We start from the raw sequence: 25,588 nt of genomic DNA, 5'->3' as shown, positions 1-25,588 counted from the left end.
CCAATTCATATCATGTTTTTTTTTTCCAATTTTTTTATTTCTATCCTTTCCCCTGCCGCCATTTGAGCCTAGGCCAGAATGACATGTCCCTGGTCCTGCCGCCTGGAGCCTCCTGGATTGACACACAGAGAGGCCAGGGCTTGCTGGGGGGGTGTAGGTCCAGCATCCAATCCGAGCTGACTTCTCATACCCAGAAGAGGCAGCCAGATGAAGAGGTTCAAGATAGCAGCATGGGACCTGCTTTATGGGACCCGAACAGCAGGTCAAAGCTGGATTCACTGTGTGAGAGCGTATTTGCTTTGAAGAGCACTACAGGTAAGTGGGAAAAAAACAGAGTGTGGGGGGAGTTGAGTGCCACTTTAATGTATATCATGTGCATTGTGGTGCACTGCAGCATGCATGTATTGCCTGTGAGAGTGCCATTCAAAAGTAAGCACTCCACCACAGATCGTACTATCGTACATATATCGTACTTGGTGGTAAAGTATTGTAAAACATGCATTTTAATACTTACTACCATAACACTCTAGCACGAATGGCCCTAAGTAAAATTTACTTTCCTCATTATATACATAATGAACTTTCCCCAGCTTAAAACCACTTAGTCTTAGTAAGTAAATACAATAAACCTAGGTCACAAAAACAGTCCTACAGGTCTAAGTTTAGGATAAAGCCAAAACTTTGCTGTGTTGCAAACTGCAGAGCAAGAGAGTTGGCTCATTCCCTGCAACAGAGCATGCAAATCTATCAACTTTGATTTGGGTAAGTTTAAACAGTGTATGAAACTGTACTCATCCATGCAGCCTCAATATGAATGTCAAGTGCTGTAACGTTCCTTCAGTAACTGTGTTCTCATTTAGCTGATGTTTGTCAAAATTGACATTCATCCTTATGGACTTTAAGGGGATATTCTTCAACACTAAACAAGACAGCTCAGTTGTTTGGATCACTTGACAGATACACTAGAAGTCTTTTATACTTCCAAAGCTCAGTATGATTTTACACACTAACTGCCACCTTCACCTTCCATCTGTCTCATTGCTGCAAACCCCAGAAGCAGGTGTCATATAATTTTTATTGATGGTCTACATCAGTGTTTCCTAGAGTGTGGAAGAAATATTGTTGGTGGTAATTCTTTTTTTTTCAGGTGGTACCAAGCAGATTCTGGATATAAGACCTTTAGGAGATGAAGAAGAGTGCATCTCTAATTCACAATTTAGGCCAAGACGTTTTTTTATTCTCAGTGTGTAAAATTAAACATGCTGTAGTGTTAGCTAACAGGCACTAAAGGGATTTTAAATAAGCCACAGTTCAAGTGTGTCTCCCTCGTGTCTGTTGTAGAGTCTACGATACCCTAATTGGAACATTCCAATGCTGCAAACATTCGCTAACATGGTGTCCATGCACACTTCTGTTAAGATTATCCTCAGAAGAAAAAGCAGATTATTCTTACTTTCTCTTTCACTAATATTGCCAAAGTTGGCATCAAGACTGAGGGGGGAGTTTACTAAAGGCAAATAGTTCACTTTGCAAGGGAAGTTGCACTTTGCAAGGGTATTTACCCCATAGCTCAGTGGTTAAGTCAATTTTTCAAAGAAAACCTGTTGCACTAGAACCATGTGCAAGAAAAGTAAATAACAGCAAGTTTGCTTGCACATGATTGGATGATGGAACTCAGCAAAGATACACCTTGTTTACTAATCTGTGAGGCAAATTTCCTTGCAAAGTTCAACTTCTTTTGTTAAGTGAACAGCCTATTTGCCTTTAGTAAATGAATATCAAGGCCTTGAGCAAAGATATATCCCCCAAACTTCCCATATCCATATATACATTTATACTCTTACCTGCAGTATGCCAGTGAGTACATGTTACCAGAAAGAAATAAAGTGGCATTTGTTTTCCTTCCAATCTCCTCCTCCTCATTGTGTAGATTCTGCTTTACTATAGCTGGAGTTACAAAAGCTGGAGTAAAGCAGGGGTCTGTAGTCAAATCTGATTGGTTACCATGAATAAACAGATTATTTTTGCTTTAGTTTTTGTAAACTGGCCTCAACATATTCTATATTTTATTGACTTCTGTTTTATTATAGGTGGCAATCGGGTAGATACCTTTACTGTACAGAGTACACAGCTGGAGAGGTTTACTTTGGCACATGTGTGCTGAGATTGGTAGCTGCGTTAGGTTTCCTTTTTCAAGTTTTTCTCCTTTATTTTCACCCAGTGAACACACTTTCTGTTTTAGTGTGACAACGCCCCCTCAATGTACTGTATCTACTCACACTGAAGTGAACCATTCCAGACCACAAGTAAACCTTTGCCCGGGACCACCTCTTCAAGTGGTTCCAGGCAGTGTACACTCAACCACTCCCAGCATGGTACAGAGCACTCACACTACACATATTACCCAGACCAAGAGGTTGAACTGTGCCCGGCATGGTTAAAACTGCCAGTATGAGTGCACCATAAATATCAAACAAGCAAACTTTAAGCTGTGTATTATGCCAAGTACACATCTAGAATACTAAGAAACACTCTATGTGCTTTCTAAGGCTGATGAGTATTAATTTCTGCAGGCAGAAATCATCTTTAAGAAGCCTGCACTAAAGCTGTGTGCCTGTACAGAATGCCAAATTATTTTTAAACCCCAGCTGCTAATGAAAACTGTCAGTCATGATTAAACATACAGCACTTCAGTAAATTATGTCACTTAAAAATCTGTGGCATATTCAAACTACGACTGACTGGAAGCTGAATATTTACTATGTTCTGTCTTCATTCTGTGTCTGCACCAAATGCACAGTCTTCTGTGGAACAATGCTGGAAATAATCACATTTCTGTACATTGGGCATACAGTATGTATGCTTTCAGTGTATAATTTGTTAACCTGCTAGGAAAAAAATTATTTGATGGTGCTCTATGAAACTCTTAAAGAAGCACACAAAATCCCGCCCAAAAATAGAGACACACACTAGGCAGGGCATATTCCCATGACAGCTATATTTTTCTGCTCACAATCTACACTCTTAATGTAAATACAACTTGTAGTTTTTCTAATGTGTTTTGGATACTATTCAGGCTTTTATGGATGTAATACTGAACATTCTATTACATGAAAAAAAATAGTGCAATTCACAATGTACTCTTGCTTTCATACTTGATTTATGGCACATAAAAGGTCAAATCAAACATTATTTACAAATTAATTATATTGGTGAAGTCCACCCAGAATGTATTAATCTGTCTTTGATTTGTTAAAGTAGTTATACTCATCTCCCATCTTCTATATACAGTAAAAATATTCAGAAACTATGAAATTAAGCAACATTCATGCCATTTGCATTAAAGGCATTATAAACTTTTCTACCTGCACCTTGTGTTTCTCACCTGCATAAGATGTGCTTTGATCATGTAATTTCATTAGTTTGCATGGTGTGCACCTAGAAGATAACTGGTGTGATTGGACGCTACTTGGGGGACAGCAACCCAAGAAAGTTAATCCAGCCAATTGTATCATGGGTGTTTGGGACTTTCCCATCTCCAAACACATTATATATATATATATATATATATATATATATATATATATATATATATACTGTATATGTATTTTACATCTTTATTGCAGAACGTAAAACCATATTTCAAAACAAACGCTGTAGTACTCCATATACAGTTGCAAGAAAAAGTATGTGAACCCCTTGGGATTACGTGGAGTTTTGCATGAATTGGGCATAAAATGTGCTCTGAACGTCATCTAAGTCACAACAATAGAAGAACACAGTCTGCTGAACATAATACTACACAAACATTAGCTGTTGCCATGGTTTAATTGCACATAACATGTAAACATTCACAGTGCAGGGAGGAAAAAGTATGTGAACCTTTGGACTTAATAACTGGTTGACCCTCCTTTGGCAGCAATAACCTCAACCAAACGTTTCCTGTAGTTGCAGATCAGACCTGCACAACGATCTGGAGTAATTTTGGACCACTCCTCTTTACAAAACTGTTTCAGTGTAGCAATATTCTTGGGATGTCTGGTGTGAATCGCTCTCTTAAGGTCATGCCACAGCATTTCAATCGGGTTGAGGTCAGGACTCTGACTGGGCCACTCCAGAAGGCGTATTCTGTGCTGTTGCAGCCATTGTTTTGTTGAATTACTTGTATGCTTTGGGTCATTGTCCTGTTGCATCACCCATCCTCTGCAGAGCTTCAGTTAGCGGACAGATGGTCGTACGTTTTCCTGCAAAATGTCTTGATAAACTCTGGAATTCATTTTCCCATCAATGACAACAATCTGTCCAGGCCCTGAGGCAGCAAAGCAGCCCCAAACCATGATGCTCCCTCCGCCATGTTTTACAGTGGGGATGAGGTTTTGATGTTGGTGTGCTGTGCCTTTTTTTCTCCACACATAGTGTTGTGTGTTCTTCCCAAACAACTCAATCTTGGTTTCATCTGTCCACAGTATATTTTGCCAGTAGTGCTGTGGAACATCCAGGTGCTCTTTTGCAAACTTCAAACGTGCTGCAATATTCTTTTTGGACAGCAATGGCTTCCTCCGTGGTGTCCTCCCATGTACTCCATTCTTGTTTCATGTTTTCCTTATTGTAGATGTGTCAATAAAAATGTTAGCATGTGCCAGAGATTTCTGTAGGTCTTTAGCTGACACTCTGGGATTCTTCTTTACCTCATGCAGCATTCTGTGCTGTGCTCTTGCAGTCATTTTTACAGGACGACCACGCCTAGGGAGAGTAGCAACAGTGCTAAACTTTCTCCATTTGTAGACAGTCTGTCTTACCGTGGACACATGAACATCAAGGCTTTTGGAGATACTTTTGTAACCCTTTCCAGCTTCATGCAAGTCAACAATTCTTGATCGTAGGTCTTCTGAGAGCTCTTTTCTGCGAGGCATGGTTCACATCAGACAGTGCTTCTTGAAACCAGTAAACCCAAAACAGGTGTGTGTTTTTTAAGGGCAGGACAGCTGTCAGCAACACATCCAATATCATCACACTGATTGGAGTCAAGGTTGGCTCACTCCTGGCTCCAATTAGCTCTGGGAGAAGTCATTAAGCTAGGGCTTCACATACTTTTTCCTCCCTGCACTGTGAATGTTTACATGTTATATGCAATTAAACCATGGCAACATCTAATGTTTGTGTAGTATTATGTTCAGCAGACTGTGTTCTTCTATTGTTGTGGCTTAGATGACGTTCAGAGCACATTTTATGCCCAATTCATGCAAAACTCCATGTAATCCCAAGGGGTTCACATACTTTTTCTTGCAACTGTATACCTATGGGCTAACCGTGTATGCTTTGAGATATGGTTTTATGTTCTTTAATAAATATGTAATAAACTGATTTATATATGAATATTGTTTGTTTTTGAATTATATTTGGTACCGGGAAAACCCATGGTACAATTTGTTGGATAAACTATTTTTTTGAATGTTGGCATACAAGTAGCCTCTGATCACACCAGTTATCTTCTGTTATTTGTCCTTACACAGTAGTAAATACCTAGGATGTTTTGGGTGTTGATTGGATGGCTACAATTTCTTGCAGTATTCTGTTTTTTGTTGGTACATTGGGGGGGTTTCTGTGGCTTTTAATTATGAATGTTTTTTGTTCTTGAGGCCTATTGCAAAAAATATATGAGGTCCTGTTCCCTTATGGTCTAAGCCTACAGTGTATGTTTTGATATTTAATTTTATCTTCTGCAATAAATATATAATCAGCTATTTTTATATATATATTATTTGTTTTAAAATTATATTGGGTGCCAGGAAAATCCCATACAGCCTATAGTAGTATAAATCTTCACATTCATGTGTCAGAAGTTTCTGTTTGTGTAGAAACAAGAGGCATGCTACATGGCAGTGCACAAGTTAATGCATGAGAATTGACACTTCTTTTGAGGAAACCAAATATCCCACAATCCCAGGAGTTTACAGTCCAGTGCTGGTACAGGTGAGAGCTAGTTACAAGTAATTAGATCTAACACAGAAAATGTTTTGTATTACATTAGCAGTCCCACATTTGTGATGTGACACATAGCAGATTTGAACACATGCATTGGATGCTGTGTGACCCATATCAGGAAATTGCCTTGTCCCTTTGACAAAATGTCACCAAACCATTGATATAGGGGAATTAATCAACCAGGACATCACAAACTGCAGCCACATCATGTAAGCTCATCATTACAAGATAAGGCAAACAAACAGCACAGGGGATATAACTGCACAAACTCCTAGTTAAAACAAGACATTTGAAAGTGTACAATGCATTAAATTTGTTTCATAATGTTTTAACCAAAATCATTTTCTGATTGTTTGTAAATTCATACACTTAATATTGATATAATATAAACCATTTATGATAAGAGCTATTTTACTAAGCATTTGCTCTATTACTGAAATATTAGGTCTTACCCAAATAGGTTAAATTGGTATAGTTTTGGCAAATAATTACATTATTGGGATGTTTTTAACTGATTTGAAGCATTGGTAATGGTGTTAAATGGATTGTACAGCTGTCTGATCATTTTTTTATACAATTAAGACAGCAATCCATTATTTCACTAATGTGAAATCCATTTTAACTTTTTTTACATTTTGTATTATAAAACTATAAAATTTGTTGCATATAACATTTTACCTTTTTCTGTTTTTGAGCTCCACGTGTAATAACAAGTGAAGTACGGAAGAACATATTGATTTTTTTAGTGTACCATTAACTATTACACATCAGTTCTGCAGCTAAAACTGCCTCAATGTAGCAGAGAACACACATTTCAAAGTGTGAATTCTCAGCCTGCACATGTTTTTTTAGCACCTGAGTCTATTTTTGTCATCCCCAGGAGGGGCCAGTGACCCAGCATTACATATTAAGTTTACTGAATAGTTCCAGCTATGATAATAGTCCAGGTACTTCTGTACAAAGTTGATTTCATATTCTAAACCTGATGCATTTAAAGGTACATTGTTCCTATTTTTCTTTTATATAGTGCGTTTATAATATTTCTTTCTGGATAATAGTAAACAGATGTCCAGAGATATATAATTATGTACTGTGTTGTGTCTCGTGTTAGCTGATATTTCAAATAGTGATCTAATGCTGGTTTTACTGCACGATTACCTATCTATTCTGAAAAAGATAACCAATACAGTGGAAACAATTATAATATAGATGTATGCTGCATTGTTCAATTTTATTTGTCCAGAATATAGAATTAAGCCAATGTATACAAATACTTGTGTTCATCATGCTACCCTATAAACACCAGATTGATCAAATCCGTTTGTGAAAGTTTTACCCTTTGATTATAATAATACTATTTAAATATAAGGTCCTCGTTATATGCACAACACCAAACAAGAAAAAGATGAGATGGTTTATTGAGCTGTTGCCCAACCCATGGTCTTTATGTGCACTGGCAGACTGCAGTATAAACCTCACAGAAGATCTAAGGCTTTCCATAGATGCTTCTTTTTTTTATAACCAATGGGCTGATCGGAAAAAAAAAATATTGGGAGCGGAGGGATTAGGGGGGCCGGGAATGGGGTTAAAGTGAATGTATATGTTGTGATAAATAATATATGGCTGATTTATGTATTGTAATAAAATTTAATAAAAGAGAAAAAAAAACAACCCCGTCCCCCCCCATCCACACATGCAAGGTGGATGGAGGAATCCTCTCGCTGTGCCATTGTATTCTGGCAGCGGGACATCCTTGCTATCATAATACATTGATCAGCAGCTGTAGTTCATTGGCTGCAGCCACTGTTCAACAACAGTTTCCAACAGTCCTGTTCGACTTCTATTGAGCAAGAATGGCCATAGATGGATTGAAATTCAGCCAGTCCTTGCTGAACAAGCCAAATATTGTTTCATCTATGGGCATCTTAACCTATCTCTACTATATGCAAAACAGTTGAAAAATTATGTTGTAATAAAAGTTGTTTTTTATATAGAAAGCACTATGGTATGTGTTTATCTTTTCTTTTGAGCTGCACAACCTGAGAGGTATAATAAAACCGATCTGGATCCTTGCTGTCTGTTAACCCCATGGTGGGTAAAGCGTTGCATGACCTTACTAAAAAAGATCCACCGCAAAAAGTGAAAGTTTACCCATTAAGGGTGAAGTAGCACTGAGCACTGAGGATGTACTGATGGTTCACATAAATAACACTGTTATCAGAGGTTTGGTTGAATCGCTGTACACATACACAAGGAGTGTGTTTTTGGACTGGAAGTTATCACTTGTTTATTTGTACTGAACACCCAGACATGACTTCAATTGGTTTAATCATATTGATTATATGATACAGTCTCCACCTGTGCACTTTTTGTGCTGTGCCATTTCATTGCACTTTACACTCTTTTCTGTACCATATTCATTCACTTTGCACTTTATTTGGTTATATTGCACTTTAAAGTTCTTAGGTTGATATAGCACTGCACCCATTAGAATGTATTTACTGTTTGATGTTATGTAGGATATTGGTTATGCAGTAAGGTGGGGTGTGTACATTTTACCCTTTTCAAGACCTGACTGTTTCACCCCCCTTTCTGCCCAAGCCATTTTTTAGATTTCAGAGATGTCACATTTTGAATGACAATTACTTAGTCATGCAACATTGTGCCCAAATGAAATTTTTTTTGAGGTTTTTACGTTTGTTAAATAAATGGTAGTTTTTGGGGAAAAAAAGTTTTTCTTTTTTCTGCTAATATATATATATATATATATATATATATATATATTTATTTTTTTATTGACCAGTCCTGATGTATGTCTAATTACTTGAGACTCTAAAATGCCAGGAAAGTTCAAATACCCCCCTCCCCCATTGTACTTTTGGAAAGTAGACAGCACAAGGTATTTAGTAAGAGGTATTGTGGTTTACCTCATGCATAGCATAGAAATACTTACAATTACATCCCAAAACACGTTCTTCATTGTCTACTGAGTCTGAGGATACCACATGTGTAAGACTTTTTCACAGCCTAGTTGCATAGAGAGGCCCAAAATCCAAGGAGCATTTTTGGGCTTTAAAAGAGCATACATACTGCAACTAATTTCCTGTAAGCTTCATAAGCTTACAGTTGCTCTTATTGAAGTCTGTGTGACAAACAAATGCCTGAATATGCTTAAAAAAAAGTTCATGCACTTTCTTAAATGAAGGGTGCAGAGCACAGACAAATGTGCATAACAGTGTGAACAGGGACAATTAGAAAGAATTGGGATTTTTTATGTTGAGCATAGTCTAACATGAGGAATGAGCAGAAAAACATTCAGGTGTGAACAGGGGCTAAAGCTTGAGGGGTTGTAGCATCATGTCACAAGTGGTTTAGCTGTCCCAGAAGCTGTGTAAGAAGTCTGATCAATTTAGCCTCATGAGATTATTGGAGACATATGTAGTTTGACTTCAGTAAAAGTACCATGTTTCCTTGATGACGTTACTAGTTTTATTGTTTTCTAAAGGTATTTTCTTTAACTTCATTCTGAATACACATTAAATCTTGACTTCTTCTTTTGTTAGATAAACATCAATAGTGATGGAGTGTGTGTTTGCTGTGAAATGCAGCATCAGACATCAGGCTGCAGCAACCCTGGAGAAACCTTAAAACTCAACCCTTTGCAGGAGTGCAGTGCTGTGAGACTGACACTTAAGGTAAGCAAAATACTTTCTAACATAACTGTAATTCAAATAATTCTTGTTCCCTTTCCTCTAAACGTCAGACAAACGTCATTTGCACACTGTGGATAGCTGTGAGCTATTTCTCCAGTGTAGGCTATAGAACATCAAAGCCTGTGTGTATTGCTTGGTCATTACTTAAATATGAATTAACCTTAGTCCTTTCTTGCCCATTCAGCATCCCTTTAAACAGTTTGGAGCTCCTGAAGGGTGGAGCAGATCAGTGATAAAATCCGGTCCCACTGGCTACTGATCTTTAGTCTTGACCAAGAGCTGTCTTTGACAGCTCACTCTTTGTGTTGAGATTGTGCAGAGAGCATGCTTTCTGCACATAAACATTAGCCGTCCAGTGGGTTTTAAAGCCCACCTTTTTGCTGTCAGGCAGCCATAAAGGGGTAATAGTAGGCAGGTAGAACTCATGACACACTGTCTGTCACAAAGTCACACATCTGCATCCAGGGTTGTACACTTAGTACACATGCGTGTGTTTATACAAGCGTTGGTATAAAGCCTCATATAATGTAGTAGCATTCATTCACTGCAGTGGGAGGCTGTACGCTCCACCTGTGGCTCTGTTACGCCAGTTATTTACAATCCATGCATGCTGTGCACCCTCTTTTGGTCACATGCATGAAGCCCAAGGCAGTGATTACAGCACAGAGATGGGTGGATGATACCTGCTTTTACTCTCAGTCTGCAGTTTGTTTGCTTACCAGCTATAAGTGTCTGTGTTACCACCCACCTTGACATAGCCTTTGCTTAGAAGTTGATTGTAATCACCACCACAAAACGTGGGAACACAGAACACAGAATAGTATTCTGAAATAGCAGGTTATACTGACACCTTCAGGAGAATTGGACACTGGCAAAGCAAAGGTGTAAGAACATCCCAGTGTAGCTCCTCACACTTTCAGCATGCTACAGTTTGTCACTAGAGTGCTTAGGAGAACAGACATCCTCTCTCAAAGACAAGGTTGTTTTGAGGTCCAGGGCCTGAGATGGTTTCTTCCTTTCACTATACCTAGAACATTGTTCTACCATCTCTATGTCCTGCTTGTAAGCATACTAAGAAGATTTCTGTAGATTGTCTGGATGTAGTACATGGTATTAGAATGTATCTCTCAGCTACAGCTCCCTTTTGACAGTTCTACTCTTTGTTATTTCTTGAAGTCCCTGTAGGAGACAGCCTGCTTCTTGTTACACTATTGCTCATCATTCAAGTTTTTTACCTCAAAGGCAAGGTTCCTCCTTTCCCATTCAAAGCACACTCCATTAGATAAGTTGGTGCTTCGTGGTTTTTTCAGCATCAGGCATCTGTTTCCCAGATTTGCAAGGCTGCCAGTTCGTCTTAGTTTTCTTTGTCCTTTAAATCTGAACAGATGAATATTTAAGCCTCAGCTGATGTTGGGGTTTAAAGTTACACAAAACAAGATTTAAAACAATGGTGTTCTATATGGAGCTTAACTATTATTAGGGTGGAAATACACTTTGAAAGATGGGCCTCAACATCATTTCATCATCTCTTCATCATTTCCTGACTAGTAGTAACCAAATTATGCCAGGTTTTTGATGGAACTTGATGTAAGTGATTGTTTGAAGTGGAGCCATCGGGGTATAAAAATGTGAACGTATACTGTTTGCAGAGCCATCATAATCAATTGGCTTTACTACAATAAGCATGCAGGCAATCACTGCGGAAAGTCCAAAAATTTGCACCTTTAAAGCAAGTCAGTTTTGGCAGCTCCCATAGTTCATTCCTAACACATTTCCTTTGAGGACTGTGATATGTAATTGAATCTTCCAGTTTTGCTAATAGATCAGCAACAGCAGTGATGATTGGGTCAGTGCAGCTGAAACTAACAAGACAGTGAGTTCATAAAGGTTTATACAACGTAAAATATTTGACAAGGAGAAGAAACAAAATAGAACTATTAAGCCAACGTTTTAAACTTAGACTTCATAAAATAGCCTACACAAGATGTGTACAAAACATAGAAAATACAGCTAGAGTTCAATGGGAGATATTGTGCAACTGTAATAGAATGTTTCTTTTCAAGTAAAAATGAATATCGATCGATGTTTCACTCATGAAGAGCCAATTATTTTTGTCCATCACAAGGTTGATATCAATAGTGCTTTGCTGCTAGGATTTTATTGTTCAGTCTGCTGACAAACATGTATGTGAAAGATAAAGCCTTATTTATCCAATATAGCCTCTCAAGGGCATTTCTTTATGTGAAGAGCAATATTCAGCAATTGGAACTCAACCAGAACATTTGAACTTGTGGTTTCCATCTCTAGAATTTGAACTCCTACATCCAGCATCAAGGTAGAGGAATCATCTGGTCAGTGGTTGTACACAGTGTATTCCCCCTATACCATTTTAATTCACATTTCCCTAAAGATTAAAGCTTCATAAGTAATGGAGCAATATCTGTGCAATGTCCTTTAGATTTACCGAAAACTTTGATTAGCATATGTACCTAAACAAATTGTGCAAATTATGTCTTATAGGGTATACCCTTGCACTAAATAATTAATGGAAAATCTGAAGGAGATTGTAATAACATGTTCTAACATGTCTATCCAGCTTCAGCCCAATGACCTCTAGTTCATATTGGAAGATCTCAGGAAGACCAGCTTACTAGAAGCTTCTCACTGCAGATGGTGAATGCTGATGTCGGAAGCCAGTCCACCCCACATATACATATAATGCACACAAAAAGGTTGCATTCCAATGGTTTCCTTAGCATCTCAGTTTATTCAGCCATGAAGGGCAACAGACATAGTTCTGTCTGAAGGTAATTCCCCTCTGATGTGTTTTGCACAGAGGAGATGTCTCTCATTAAGTCTTTCTGGGTAAAGCTCATAAGAGAGGAGTGGCCTTCAGGTGGATCTATGGGGTCAATTCACTAAAGGTTACAGCAAGCAATAATATGGTCATGTAACTCATTTGCATAAAATAGCGCCTGTGGTAAAAAAAATAGCTCAGGTCACAGAAAAACCCCCCAAAAAACAATTATGCAGTGTTTAATTTAAATGTATACAGTGAGGAACAGAAGTATTTGAACACCCTGCGATCTTGCAAGTTCTCCCACTTAGAAATCATGGAGGGGTCTGAAATTCACATTGTAGGTGCATTCCCACTCTGAGAGACAGAATTTAAATTCAGGAAATGACATTGTATGATTTTTAAAGAATTTATTTGTCTTGCACTGCTGAACATAAGTATTTGAACACCTAAGAAACAGCAAGAATTCTGTCTCTCAAAGACCTGTTACTGTGCCTTTAAAAAGTCCTCCTCTACTCCACTCCACTGATTAATCTAACTTAGTAGCACCTGTCTGAGCTCTTTGAGATACCTGTCCACCCCACAGTCAGTCAGACGCCAACTACTACCATGGGCAAGACCAAAGAGCTGTCAAAAGACACCAGAGACAAAATTGTGGACCTCCACAAGGCTGGAAAGGGCTACAGGGCAATTGCCAAGCAGCTTGGTGAAAATAGATCAACTGTTGTAGCAATTGTTAGAAAATGGAAGAGGCTAAAGACGACTGTCAGTCTCCCTCGGACTGGGGCTCCATGCAAGATCTCACCTCGTGGGGTATCACTGATAATAAGTAAGGTGAGGAATCAGCCCAGAACTACAAGGGAGGAGCTGGTCAATGACATGAAGAGAGCTGGAACCACAGTTTCAAAGGTCACTGTTGGTAGAACACTACGCCGTCATGGTTTCAAATCATGCATTGCACGGAAGGTTCCCCTGCTCAAGTCATCACATGTCCAGGCCCGTCTGGAGTTTGCCAATGACCATCTGGATGATCCAGAGGAGGCATGGGAGAAAGTCATGTGGTCAGATGAGACCAAAGTAGAACTTTTTGGTCTAAACTTCACTCTTCGTGTTTGGAGGAAAAAGAAGGATGAGTTGCATCCCAAGAACACCATCCCTACTGTGAAGCATGGGGATGGTAACATTATGCTTTGGGGGTGCTTTTCTGCGAAGGGGACAGGACGACTGCACTGTATTAAGGAGAGGATGAATGGGGCCATTTATTGTGAGATTTTGAGCAACAACCTCCTTCCCTCAGTCAGAGCATTGAAGATGGGTCGTGGCTGGGTCTTCCAACATGACAACGACCCAAAGCACACAGCCAGGATAACCAAGGAGTGGCTCCATAAGAAGCATATCAAGGTTCTGGAGTGGCCTAGCCAGTCTCCAGACCTAAATCCAATAGAACATCTTTGGAGGGAGCTGAAACTCTGTGTTGCTCAGCAACAGCCCCGAAACCTGACAGATCTAGAGGAGATCTGTGTGGAGGAGTGGGCCAAAATCACTGTTGCAGTGTGTGCAAACCTGGTCAAGAACTACAGGAAACATTTGACCTCTGTAATTGCAAACAAAGGCTTCTGCACCAAATATTAACACTGATTTTCTCAGGTGTTCAAATACTTATGTTCAGCAGTGCAAAACAAATAAATTCTTTAAAAATCATACAATGGGATTTCCTGAATTTTTTTTTAAATTCTGTCTCTCAGAGGGGGAATGTACCTGCAATGTGAATTTCAGACCCCTCCATGATTTCTAAGTGGGAGAACTTGCAAAATCGCAGTTCAAGTTCAAATACGTCTGTTCCTCACTGTAAATGTGTTGGTAAATATCACAAAAAAGCATGCAATAACCTGTTAGGGTCAATTCATAAATTCAAAAGGAAGTAAAAAAGGTGCAATAATTATCACCAGGGTGTTGCTGGCTGTATCACAGGCAGTATTTAATTATCCTCTGAGGATGTTGGAGTCTAGTTGGAGAGAGTGTACAGCTCATTCATGGAAGTGTTTGAGTTTGACATAATTAGAGAATTAATTGAGAATTACATTCCCCTTGAGAGAGTCACATGATGAGTGATGAAACACGTCAGGACGGGCTTTGGATGATGCCCCAATGCTCCACGAAGCCAGCAGTGGTAGCGTCAATAGTGGTGTTTATGGAGTGACACTGCGGTAATTATTGCGATTGTGATTTACCCACTGTACTGGTACAACCATTTTGGATTATCCATGGCACAGGTCCATGGATCTTGGGCATATATTGACAGTAGAAGCTGATTACACTTGGTGCTATCGGCACCCTTCACATGCGAGTGCGTATTTTATTTGCTTATGGATATTAAAATGTTTTAAAGTTTACGCACTTTGCGAAGTCTTTTATTTATGAGGTGATATGATGGATGGAGGTAAATTCCAGAGAAATTATGAGTAATAGCTGGGGTCCAGCAAGCTAATCATCAGTGTCCATACTGGGACAAAAAGCGCAGTTAGACCAAACATAATAATATGTGAGGTCACACTGATGGAGGTGAGCAGACATCTGGTGGCGGAGTATATGCAAGTTGATGATTTGGAGAACTTGGTGTTTACATAAGGAAAGAAGGCTGGAAGCATTTCAATGAGGATATATGAACTTTTCACACACTTGTATTTTTGTAATTTACAATTTTGTAATTTATTATATTGTACCGCTGCACTTATTATTGTATTTATAAGCTATTCCTGATATGAGATAAGGTTTGGGTGTATTAGCAGCTACTTATTTTGAAAAAAACAAATTCGTTTTTGGTTATGTATTTAATATACCGTATTTTTCGCTCCATAAGACCATAAGACGCACCTAGGTTTTAGAGGCGAAAAACAAGAAAAAAAAATATTCTGAACCAATGGACTGCAGACACAGTACAGGAGATGACCAGAGACTGCGGACACAGTACAGGAGATGACCAGAGACTGCGGACACAGTACAGGGGATGACCAGAGACTGCGGACACAGTGCAGGAGATGACCAGAGACTGCGGACACAGTGCAGGAGATGACCAGAGACTGCAGACACAGTGCAGGAGATGACCAGAGACTGCGGACACAGTGCATGGGATGACCAGAGACTGCAGACACAGTGCAGGGGATGACCAGAGACTGCGGACATAATACAGAAGATGACCAGAGACTGCGGACACAGTACAGGGGATGACCAGAGACTGCGGACACAGTGCAGGAGATGACCAGAGACTGCGGACACAGTGCAGGAGATGACCAGAGACTGCGGACACAGTGCAGGAGATGACCAGAGACTGCGGACACAGTGCAGGGGATGACCAGAGACTGCGGACACAGTTCAGGGGATGACCAGAGACTGCGGACACAGTGCAGGGGATGACCAGAGACTGCGGATACAGTGCAGGAGATGACCAGAGACTGCGGACATAATACAGGAGATGACCAGAGACTGCGGACATAATACAGGAGATGACCAGAGACTGCGGACATAATACAGGAGATGGTCAGAGACTGCGGACATAGTACAGGAGATGACCAGAGACTGCGGACACAGCACAGGAGATGACCAGAGACTGCGGACATAATACAGGAGATGACCAGAGACTGCGGACATAATACAGGAGCCGACCAGAGACTGCGGACATAATACAGGAGATGACCAGAGACTGCAGACATACTACAGGAGATGGTCAGAGACTGCGGACATGGTACAGGAGATGACCAGAGACTGCGGACACAGCACAGGAGATGACCAGAGACTGTGGACATAATACAGGAGATGACCAGAGACTGCGGACACAGTACAGGAGATGGTCAGAGACTGCGGACACAGTGCAGGGAATAACCAGAGACTGCAGACAGTGCAGGGAATGACCAGAGACTGCAGACAGTGCAGGGAATGACCAGAGACTGCAGACAGTGCAGGGAATGACCAGAGACTGCAGACAGTGCAGGGAATGACCAGAGACTGCAGACAGTGCAGGGAATGACCAGAGACTACTGACCTTTGGGGAGGGAGGGGGAGCGGGTACCTGAATTTGACAGGTACCCGCTCCCACTTCCGTGGAGTTGTCCTTCCCTCTTCTTCCTGGGCCGGCTTCTGTGACAGCCGGGTACCCACTGCGCATGCGCGAGAAGCGCTGCGCTTTGTGAATGGCCCGGCGCCTTCTGGGACCTGTCATGTGTCCCAGAAGACACCGGATCATTCACAAAGCGCAGCACATGCGCAGTGGGCACCCGGCTGCAACAGAAGCCAGCGCGGGAAGACTGTGCAGTGCTGGAGCGAGGAATGGGTAAGGCCCTGCAGGAGACAACAGCTGAGCGGCCAGCCCGTTATTCTGACATGGTGGTCGCAAAAATACTGGACCGGCCGCTTTATATTCGCTCCATAAGACGCACTGACATTTTCCCCCCTTTTTTGGGGGGAAAAAAGTGCGTCTTATGGAGCGAAAAATACGGTAACACTGGGGTGATTTAATAGATGTGTAGTTGTTATCTATTGAAGCGCGCAAGATTATTTAATCGATTTATTGGCTATGTACATATATATGCCATCATCACACCAAAAATGGGATCAAATCAGAAATAGATTTTATGCCATGGCATCTATCCCCAATGTAATGGGTGCAATATCGGGGGGATATGATCAACATGTATAAATACATCAGTGGTTTATATAGTGAATTCAGTGTGTAGAGCTATTCACCCTGAGGTCACCACAGAGGAAAATGGGGCACTCTTTACGTCTGGAGGAAAAGTAATTTAATCTCCAAACACGGAAAGATTTCTTCACAGTGAGAGCTGTGAAAATGTGGAATAGACTCCCTCAAGAGCTGGTTCTGGCCAGCTCAGTGGATTGCTTTAAAAAAAGACCTGGATTCTTTCTTAGATATACAGAATATAACTGGATACTAACATTTATAGGTAAAGTTGATCCAGGGAATGTCCGATTGCCACTTGGGGGATCAGAAAGGAATTTTTCCCCCCTGGAGGAGCAAATCGGGTCATGCTTTGCTGGGGGGTTTTTTGCCTTCTTCTGGATCAACTGTGGGTATAGGATTATAACCTTTTTTTTAAAATGGTTGAACTGGATGGACTTTTGTCTTTTTTCAGCCAGACTAACTATGTAACATGTCCCCTTATTCCCACCCAGTCACAAGGAGCATATACAGTATACTGCAATAGAAAGAGATATGATTCCATGAATATCCAAGTGGTTTGCGATGCCCAGTTGTTAATCTGTGATGTGGTCACAGGTTTTCCAGGATCTGTGCATGATGCACATATTCTACAGCAGTTACAGCTGTATGAGCAATTTGAGAAGGGAATATTTGGTGGGGGCTGGCTAAGTCTGCCGTTAGGTCTACTAGTGTTAACATATGCAATGCATGTGCAATGTCAGTGTTAACTCACTTCTAAATTTCTCCCAAACTAAAGAATGTGTCAGTAAGAAGTGATGGGACCGCCCACCGGAAAATATGTTGTACAGTGGGACAGTAATATGCGCTAATTATCGCATTACGAATGCATTACGGACTCTTTACTGCATGAGTTATTTAATGAAAATTTCTCAGTGAATTGCATGTCTGAAATTTCATTACCACCTTGGTTATTTTACTGCATTTTTCAAAACATTATTTAACTCTTAGTGAATTGACCCCTATGTATTTTAGTCCTGGTTCACACTGATGTGATTTTTGATGCATTCCAAAAGGCATGGAATCACATGACAAGTGAAAAAACATGAGTTTCCATGCAGGTTGCTCACATACTGTATATGCAGTGTGAACCTGATGCAATTTGAAAAAGGATCCTATGCAAGTTTAGTGGGGTGCAATTTGGAGCTCCATAAACTTGAATGGAAACTGCATCTGTGGACTCTAGGTGATTCCAGTACCAACTTGCACAGGAGCTGCTCCTGAAATCACACTGCAAAATGGATTCAACTCGCACGACATCAGTGTGAACCTAGGCTTACTGTTCATGACTGAATAAACTGAAATGCCAGTAACAAGAAAAAAGAAAGCTCCAAAGTAGCTGGGATTTTTAAGGTGGCATTTAGAGATGAGCGAATCGAACCAGGCGAACCGGAATTCGATACGAATTTCAGGAAAAATTTGATTCGCGTCGAATCCGAATATTTGCCTACTTCGGGTGCGCGAATCGGATTTTTCCCGATCAGCCGGCAAAAGTGTCCCTGCAGAGAGCTCCGCTATTTCTGACAGTTCTCTGACAGAAGGAACACATGTACAGCGGTTGAAACATTGTATCTATTTGTTTCCATTTAGGATACAGATGTTTTTATTCGGAAACAGATGTTTCAACCGCTGTACATGTGAAGGAGCTGTCAGAGAACTGTCAGAAATAGAGGAACTCTGCAGATACACTTTTTGCCGGTTTGGAATTCTTATTTTCATCCTACTTCTTCTTCTTCTTCTTCTTCTTCATCCTCATCCTCAGAAGAAGAAGAAGAGGATGAGGATGAAGAAGAAGAAGAAGAAGAAGTAGGATGAAAATAAGAATAATTCCAAGCCGGCAAAAAGTGTATCTGCAGAGCTCCTCTAAGTGTATCTGCAGAATAGAGGAGCTCTGCAGATACACTTTTTGCCGGCTTGGAATTATTCTTATTTTCATCCTACTTCTTCTTCTTCTTCATCCTCATCCTCAGAAGAAGAAGAGGATGAGGATGAGAATAATTCCAAGCCGGCAAAAAGTGTATCTGCAGAGCTCCTCTATTCTGCAGATACACTTAGAGGAGCTCTGCAGATACACTTTTTGCCGGCTTGGAATTAATCTTATTTTCATCATACTTCTTCTTCTTCTTCTTCTTCTTCATCCTCATCCTCATCCTCAGAAGAAGAAGAAGAGGATGAGGATGAGGAAGAAGAAGAATAAGAAGTAGGATGAAAATAAGAATAATTCCAAGCCGGCAAAAAGTGTATCTGCAGAGCTCCTCTAAGTGTATCTGCAGAATAGAGGAGCTCTGCAGATACACTTTTTGCCGGCTTGGAATTATTCTTATTTTCATCCTACTTCTTCTTCTTCTTCCTCTTCATCCTCATCCTCTTCTTCTTCTTCTGAGGATGAGGATGAAGAAGGAGAAGAAGAAGTAGGATGAAAATAAGAATAATTCCAAGCCGGCAAAAAGTGTATCTGCAGAGCTCCTCTATTCTGCAGATACACTTAGAGGTGCTCTGCAGATACACTTTTTGCCGGCTTGGAATTAATCTTATTTTCATCCTACTTCTTCTTCTTCTTCTTCATCCTCATCCTCATCCTCAGAAGAAGAAGAGGATGAGGATGAGGATGAAGAAGAAGAAGAAGAAGAAGTAGGATGAAAATAAGAATAATTCCAAGCCGGCAAAAAGTGTATCTGCAGAGCTCCGCTAAGTGTATCTGCAGAGCTCCGCTATTTCTGACAGTTCTGTGACATTCACTCCATACAGCAGTTTAAACATTGTATCTATTTGTTTCCATAAATGGATCCATTTATGGAAACAAATAGATACAATGTTTCAACCGCTGTATGGAGTGAATGTCCCAGAACTGTCAGAAATAGCCTATTTCTGACAGTTCTGGGACATTCCCTCCATACAGCGGTTGAAACCGCTGTATGGAGTGAATGTCACAGAACTGTCAGAAATAGGCTATTTCTGACAGTTCTGGGACATTCACTCCATACAGCGGTTGAAACATTGTATCTATTTGTTTCCATAAATGGATCCATTTATGGAAACAAATAGATACAATGTTTCAACCGCTGTATGGAGTGAATGTCCCAGAACTGTCAGAAATAGCCTATTTCTGACAGTTCTGGGACATTCCCTCCATACAGCGGTTGAAACATTGTATCTATTTGTTTCCATAAATGGATCCATTTATGGAAACAAATAGATACAATGTTTCAACCGCTGTATGGAGGGAATGTCCCAGAACTGTCAGAAATAGGCTATTTCTGACAGTTCTGGGACATTCCCTCCATACAGCGGTTGAAACATTGTATCTATTTGTTTCCATAAATGGATCCATTTATGGAAACAAATAGATACAATGTTTCAACCGCTGTATGGAGTGAATGTCCCAGAACTGTCAGAAATAGCCTAAGAAATAGCGGAGCTCTGCAGATACACTTTTTGCCGGCTTGGAATTCTCCTTCTTCTCATCCTTCTTCTTCTTCTCATCCTTCTTCTTCTCATCCTTCTCCTTCTTCTCATCCTTCTCCTTCTTCTCATCCTTCTTCTTCTTCTCATCCTTCTTCTTCTTCTTCTCATCCTTCTTCTTCTCATCCTTCTCCTTCTTCTCATCCTTCTTCTTCTCATCCTTCTCCTTCTTCTCATCCTTCTCATCCTTCTCCTTCTTCTCATCCTTCTCCTTCTTCTCATCCTTCTCCTTCTCCTTCTCCTTCTTCTCATCCTTCTCCTTCTCCTTCTTCTCATCCTTCTCCTTCTCCTTCTTCTCATCTTTCTCCTTCTCCTTCTTCTCATCCTTCTCCTTCTCCTTCTTCTCATCCTTCTCCTTCTTCTCATCCATCTCCTTCTTCTCATCCTTCTCCATCTTCTCATCCTTCTCCTTCTCCTTCTTCTCTTTTTTTTTTTTTTTTTTTTTATTTAAATATTTATTCATTTTTCAAGTAAGACAATACACATTTCCATAGTGTAAAATATAACATTACAAAATCTCATAAAACACTAATTTCAAATCATTTTCTCCCCATGACTCCCTTCCTTTTAACCCTCCCACCTCCCACCCCGCTTCAAAATACCCCTGACATCTATCTGATCTACTTGTATCTCATATCCTCTGGAAACCGAGGCCTGGAAAAGGAAAAGGAAAGAAAGAAAGGCCAATTCCTATATTTTCTCTCTCTCCCTGTCACTTCCCCTTTTTCCTTCCTTTCTTTTTGTCCTCTCTTACCCTTTTCTTTATGCTTACTTACTCAGTACCTTCCTTTACCTTCCCTTTGAACTCCTCCCATTTCTCCCATTTCATATGATATGTCACCATCCTATCTTCCTGTATATAATAAAGTTTTTCCAGTCTAGCAATCTGGTCCACTCTATTTATCCAGTCCTCTTCCCTCGGTGCTTCAACTTTACCCCAGAACTTAGGAATCAGACTTTTTGCTGCATTTAAGTAGCACAATATACTCAGTTCTCTATATTTATTTCCAGGTAATTTTGAGTTGTGAAAAAGACAGGTTTCAGGATCCAATCCTATCTCCATTCCAGTGATATTCGTGATTTGATTTATAATTTTTTCCCAATATACTTGTATTTTTGAGCATTCCCACCATATGTGATACATCGTACCCAACCCTCCACACCCTCGCCAACACCAAGGTTGCTTCTCCTCACTCATCTTGTGCTCTATCACCGGTGTTAGATACCACCTTGTCAAACATTTAAAATTCATTTCTACCTCACGCATGCTAATATTTTCGTGTACCATTCTAAATATTTTCCTCTGTGTGTGCTCTTCCCACTCCACTCCTAGATCCTTTTCCCATTTTTCTATATATTTTAATTTAAACTTACTATCTAAGTCCGTGAGAGCTTTATATGCTTTAGCAGTGCTGTGTTTCCCATCACCTCTATCTTCTAAGTATTTCTCAAATTCATTCCACTCTTTCCTAGTTCTAAGGGGCTTCGTCAATTTCTCCACAAATTGTTTCAATTGATTGTATCTCCATATATCTATCCTAGTGAAAATCCTTCCCTCTTCCCTTTTCAAATCCTCCAGTGTTCTTAAGTGTACCCCCTTCATTACATCTCTCAGCTGAGTATCTTCCTTCATAATCCATCTACCTGAAATTTCCTCTTTACCTGGGGGAAAAAACTCTGAATTTCTTAGTGACATCAACAGTGAATTGAAGTCCCATTTCCTCTGTTTGTGCATTTTATCCCACTCCCTTATTACAATCCTCGTGTATATACTCGTGCTCTCCTCTAATTCTCTAAACTGTGGTGACACCCATACACTCCTACCCAGATCCTTTCTACTAAGTGTGTTTTCAATCGTGACCCAATGTTTACTCTTTGAATTATGTATCCAGTCAAAAATTCTTGCTAGAATGACTGCCCTATGGTATCTTTTAAAGTCCGGTAATCCCAACCCCCCTTTTTCTTTATTTCTGCTTAACACATCATATGATATCCTAGGTTTTTTATTTTTCCATATATATTTAGTTACCATTCGCTTAATTGTCTTAAAATACAACTCTGGGAGATTAATGGGAATCATCTGAAATTTATACAGTACTTTTGGGAGACCTTCTCCTTCTTCTCATCCTTCTCCTTCTTCTCATCCTTCTCCTTCTCCTTCTTCTCATCCTTCTCCTTCTCCTTCTTCTCATCCTTCTCCTTCTCCTTCTTCTCATCCTTCTCCTTCTCCTTCTTCTCATCCTTCTCCTTCTTCTCATCCTTCTCCTTCTCCTTCTTCTCATCCTTCTCCTTCTTCTCATCCTTCTTCTCATCCTTCTCCTTCTTCTCATCCTTCTTCTCATCCTTCTCCTTCTTCTCATCCTTCTCCTTCTCCTTCTTCTCATCCTTCTCCTTCTTCTCATCCTTCTCCTTCTTCTCATCCTTCTCCTTCTCCTTCTTCTCATCCTTCTCCTTCTTCTCATCCTTCTCCTTCTTCTCATCCTTCTCCTTCTCATCCTTCTTCTCATCCTTCTCCTTCTTCTCATCCTTCTTCTCATCCTTCTCCTTCTTCTCATCCTTCTCCTTCTTCTCATCCTTCTCCTTCTTCTCATCCTTCTTCTCATCCTTCTCCTTCTTCTCATCCTTCTCATCCTTCTCCTTCTTCTCATCCTTCTTCTCATCCTTCTTCTCATCCTTCTCCTTCTTCTCATCCTTCTCCTTCTCATCCTTCTCCTTCTCCTTCTTCTCATCCTTCTCCTTCTTCTCATCCTTCTCCTTCATCTCATCCTTCTCCTTCTCCTTCTTCTCATCCTTCTCCTTCTCCTTCTTCTCATCCTTCTCCTTCTCCATCTTCTCATCCTTCTCCTTCTCCTTCTTCTCATCCTTCTCCTTCTCCTTCTTCTCATCCTTCTCCTTCTTCTCATCCTTCTCCTTCTCCTTCTTCTCATCCTTCTCCTTCTCCTTCTTCTCATCCTTCTCCTTCTTCTCATCCTTCTCCTTCTCCTTCTTCTCATCCTTCTCCTTCTCCTTCTTCTCATCCTTCTCCTTCTCCTTCTTCTCATCCTTCTCCTTCTCCATCTTCTCATCCTTCTCCTTCTCCTTCTTCTCAGTGAATGTCCCAGAACTGTCAGAAATAGCCTATTTCTGACAGTTCTGGGACATTCCCTCCATACAGCGGTTGAAACATTGTATCTATTTGTTTCCATAAATGGATCCATTTATGGAAACAAATAGATACAATGTTTCAACCGCTGTATGGAGGGAATGTCCCAGAACTGTCAGAAATAGGCTATTTCTGACAGTTCTGGGACATTCCCTCCATACAGCGGTTGAAACATTGTATCTATTTGTTTCCATAAATGGATCCATTTATGGAAACAAATAGATACAATGTTTCAACCGCTGTATGGAGTGAATGTCCCAGAACTGTCAGAAATAGCCTAAGAAATAGCGGAGCTCTGCAGATACACTTTTTGCCGGCTTGGAATTCTCCTTCTTCTCATCCTTCTTCTTCTTCTCATCCTTCTTCTTCTCATCCTTCTCCTTCTTCTCATCCTTCTCCTTCTTCTCATCCTTCTTCTTCTTCTCATCCTTCTTCTTCTTCTTCTCATCCTTCTTCTTCTCATCCTTCTCCTTCTTCTCATCCTTCTTCTTCTCATCCTTCTCCTTCTTCTCATCCTTCTCATCCTTCTCCTTCTTCTCATCCTTCTCCTTCTTCTCATCCTTCTCCTTCTCCTTCTCCTTCTTCTCATCCTTCTTCTCATCCTTCTCCTTCTCCTTCTTCTCATCCTTCTCCTTCTCCTTCTTCTCATCCTTCTCCTTCTCCTTCTTCTCATCTTTCTCCTTCTCCTTCTTCTCATCCTTCTCCTTCTCCTTCTTCTCATCCTTCTCCTTCTTCTCATCCTTCTCCTTCTTCTCATCCTTCTCCTTCTCCTTCTTCTCATCCTTCTCCTTCTTCTCATCCTTCTCCTTCTCCTTCTTCTCATCCTTCTCCTTCTCCTTCTTCTCATCCTTCTCCTTCTCCTTCTTCTCATCCTTCTCCTTCTCCTTCTTCTCATCCTTCTCCTTCTTCTCATCCTTCTCCTTCTTCTCATCCTTCTTCTCATCCTTCTCCTTCTTCTCATCCTTCTTCTCATCCTTCTCCTTCTTCTCATCCTTCTTCTCATCCTTCTCCTTCTTCTCATCCTTCTCCTTCTTCTCATCCTTCTCCTTCTCCTTCTTCTCATCCTTCTCCTTCTTCTCATCCTTCTCCTTCTTCTCATCCTTCTCCTTCTCCTTCTTCTCATCCTTCTCCTTCTTCTCATCCTTCTTCTCATCCTTCTCCTTCTTCTCATCCTTCTTCTCATCCTTCTCCTTCTTCTCATCCTTCTTCTCATCCTTCTCCTTCTTCTCATCCTTCTCCTTCTTCTCATCCTTCTTCTCATCCTTCTCCTTCTTCTCATCCTTCTCATCCTTCTCCTTCTTCTCATCCTTCTTCTCATCCTTCTTCTCATCCTTCTCCTTCTTCTCATCCTTCTCCTTCTCATCCTTCTCCTTCTCCTTCTTCTCATCCTTCTCCTTCTTCTCATCCTTCTCCTTCATCTCATCCTTCTCCTTCTCCTTCTTCTCATCCTTCTCCTTCTCCTTCTTCTCATCCTTCTCCTTCTCCATCTTCTCATCCTTCTCCTTCTCCTTCTTCTCATCCTTCTCCTTCTTCTTCTCATCCTTCTCCTTCTTCTCATCCTTCTCCTTCTCCTTCTTCTCATCCTTCTCCTTCTCCTTCTTCTCATCCTTCTCCTTCTTCTCATCCTTCTCCTTCTCCTTCTTCTCATCCTTCTCCTTCTCCTTCTTCTCATCCTTCTCCTTCTCCTTCTTCTCATCCTTCTCCTTCTCCATCTTCTCATCCTTCTCCTTCTCCTTCTTCTCATCCTTCTCCTTCTC

The 25,588-nt window shown here is 40.5% G+C and overlaps 1 protein-coding gene across 1 annotated transcript in view; it reads left to right on the top strand.

The window, feature by feature from the left end:
* ENTREP2 (endosomal transmembrane epsin interactor 2) overlaps window positions 1-25,588 on the top strand; it is a 1,018,721-nt gene that overhangs the window by 686,930 nt on the left and 306,203 nt on the right. The window contains exon 4 of the mRNA XM_089652451.1: window positions 9,549-9,680. Coding sequence (XP_089508577.1) covers window positions 9,549-9,680 — 132 coding nt within the window. The remainder of the gene's footprint in view (window positions 1-9,548; window positions 9,681-25,588) is intronic.

The sequence above is a fragment of the Staurois parvus genome, unplaced genomic scaffold, assembly GCF_062004578.1.
Source record: "Staurois parvus isolate SC_StPar_1 unplaced genomic scaffold, SC_StPar_1.0 ptg000682l, whole genome shotgun sequence".
Taxonomy (NCBI): domain Eukaryota; kingdom Metazoa; phylum Chordata; class Amphibia; order Anura; family Ranidae; genus Staurois; species Staurois parvus.
This window is presented reverse-complemented; position numbering and strand designations above follow the sequence as displayed.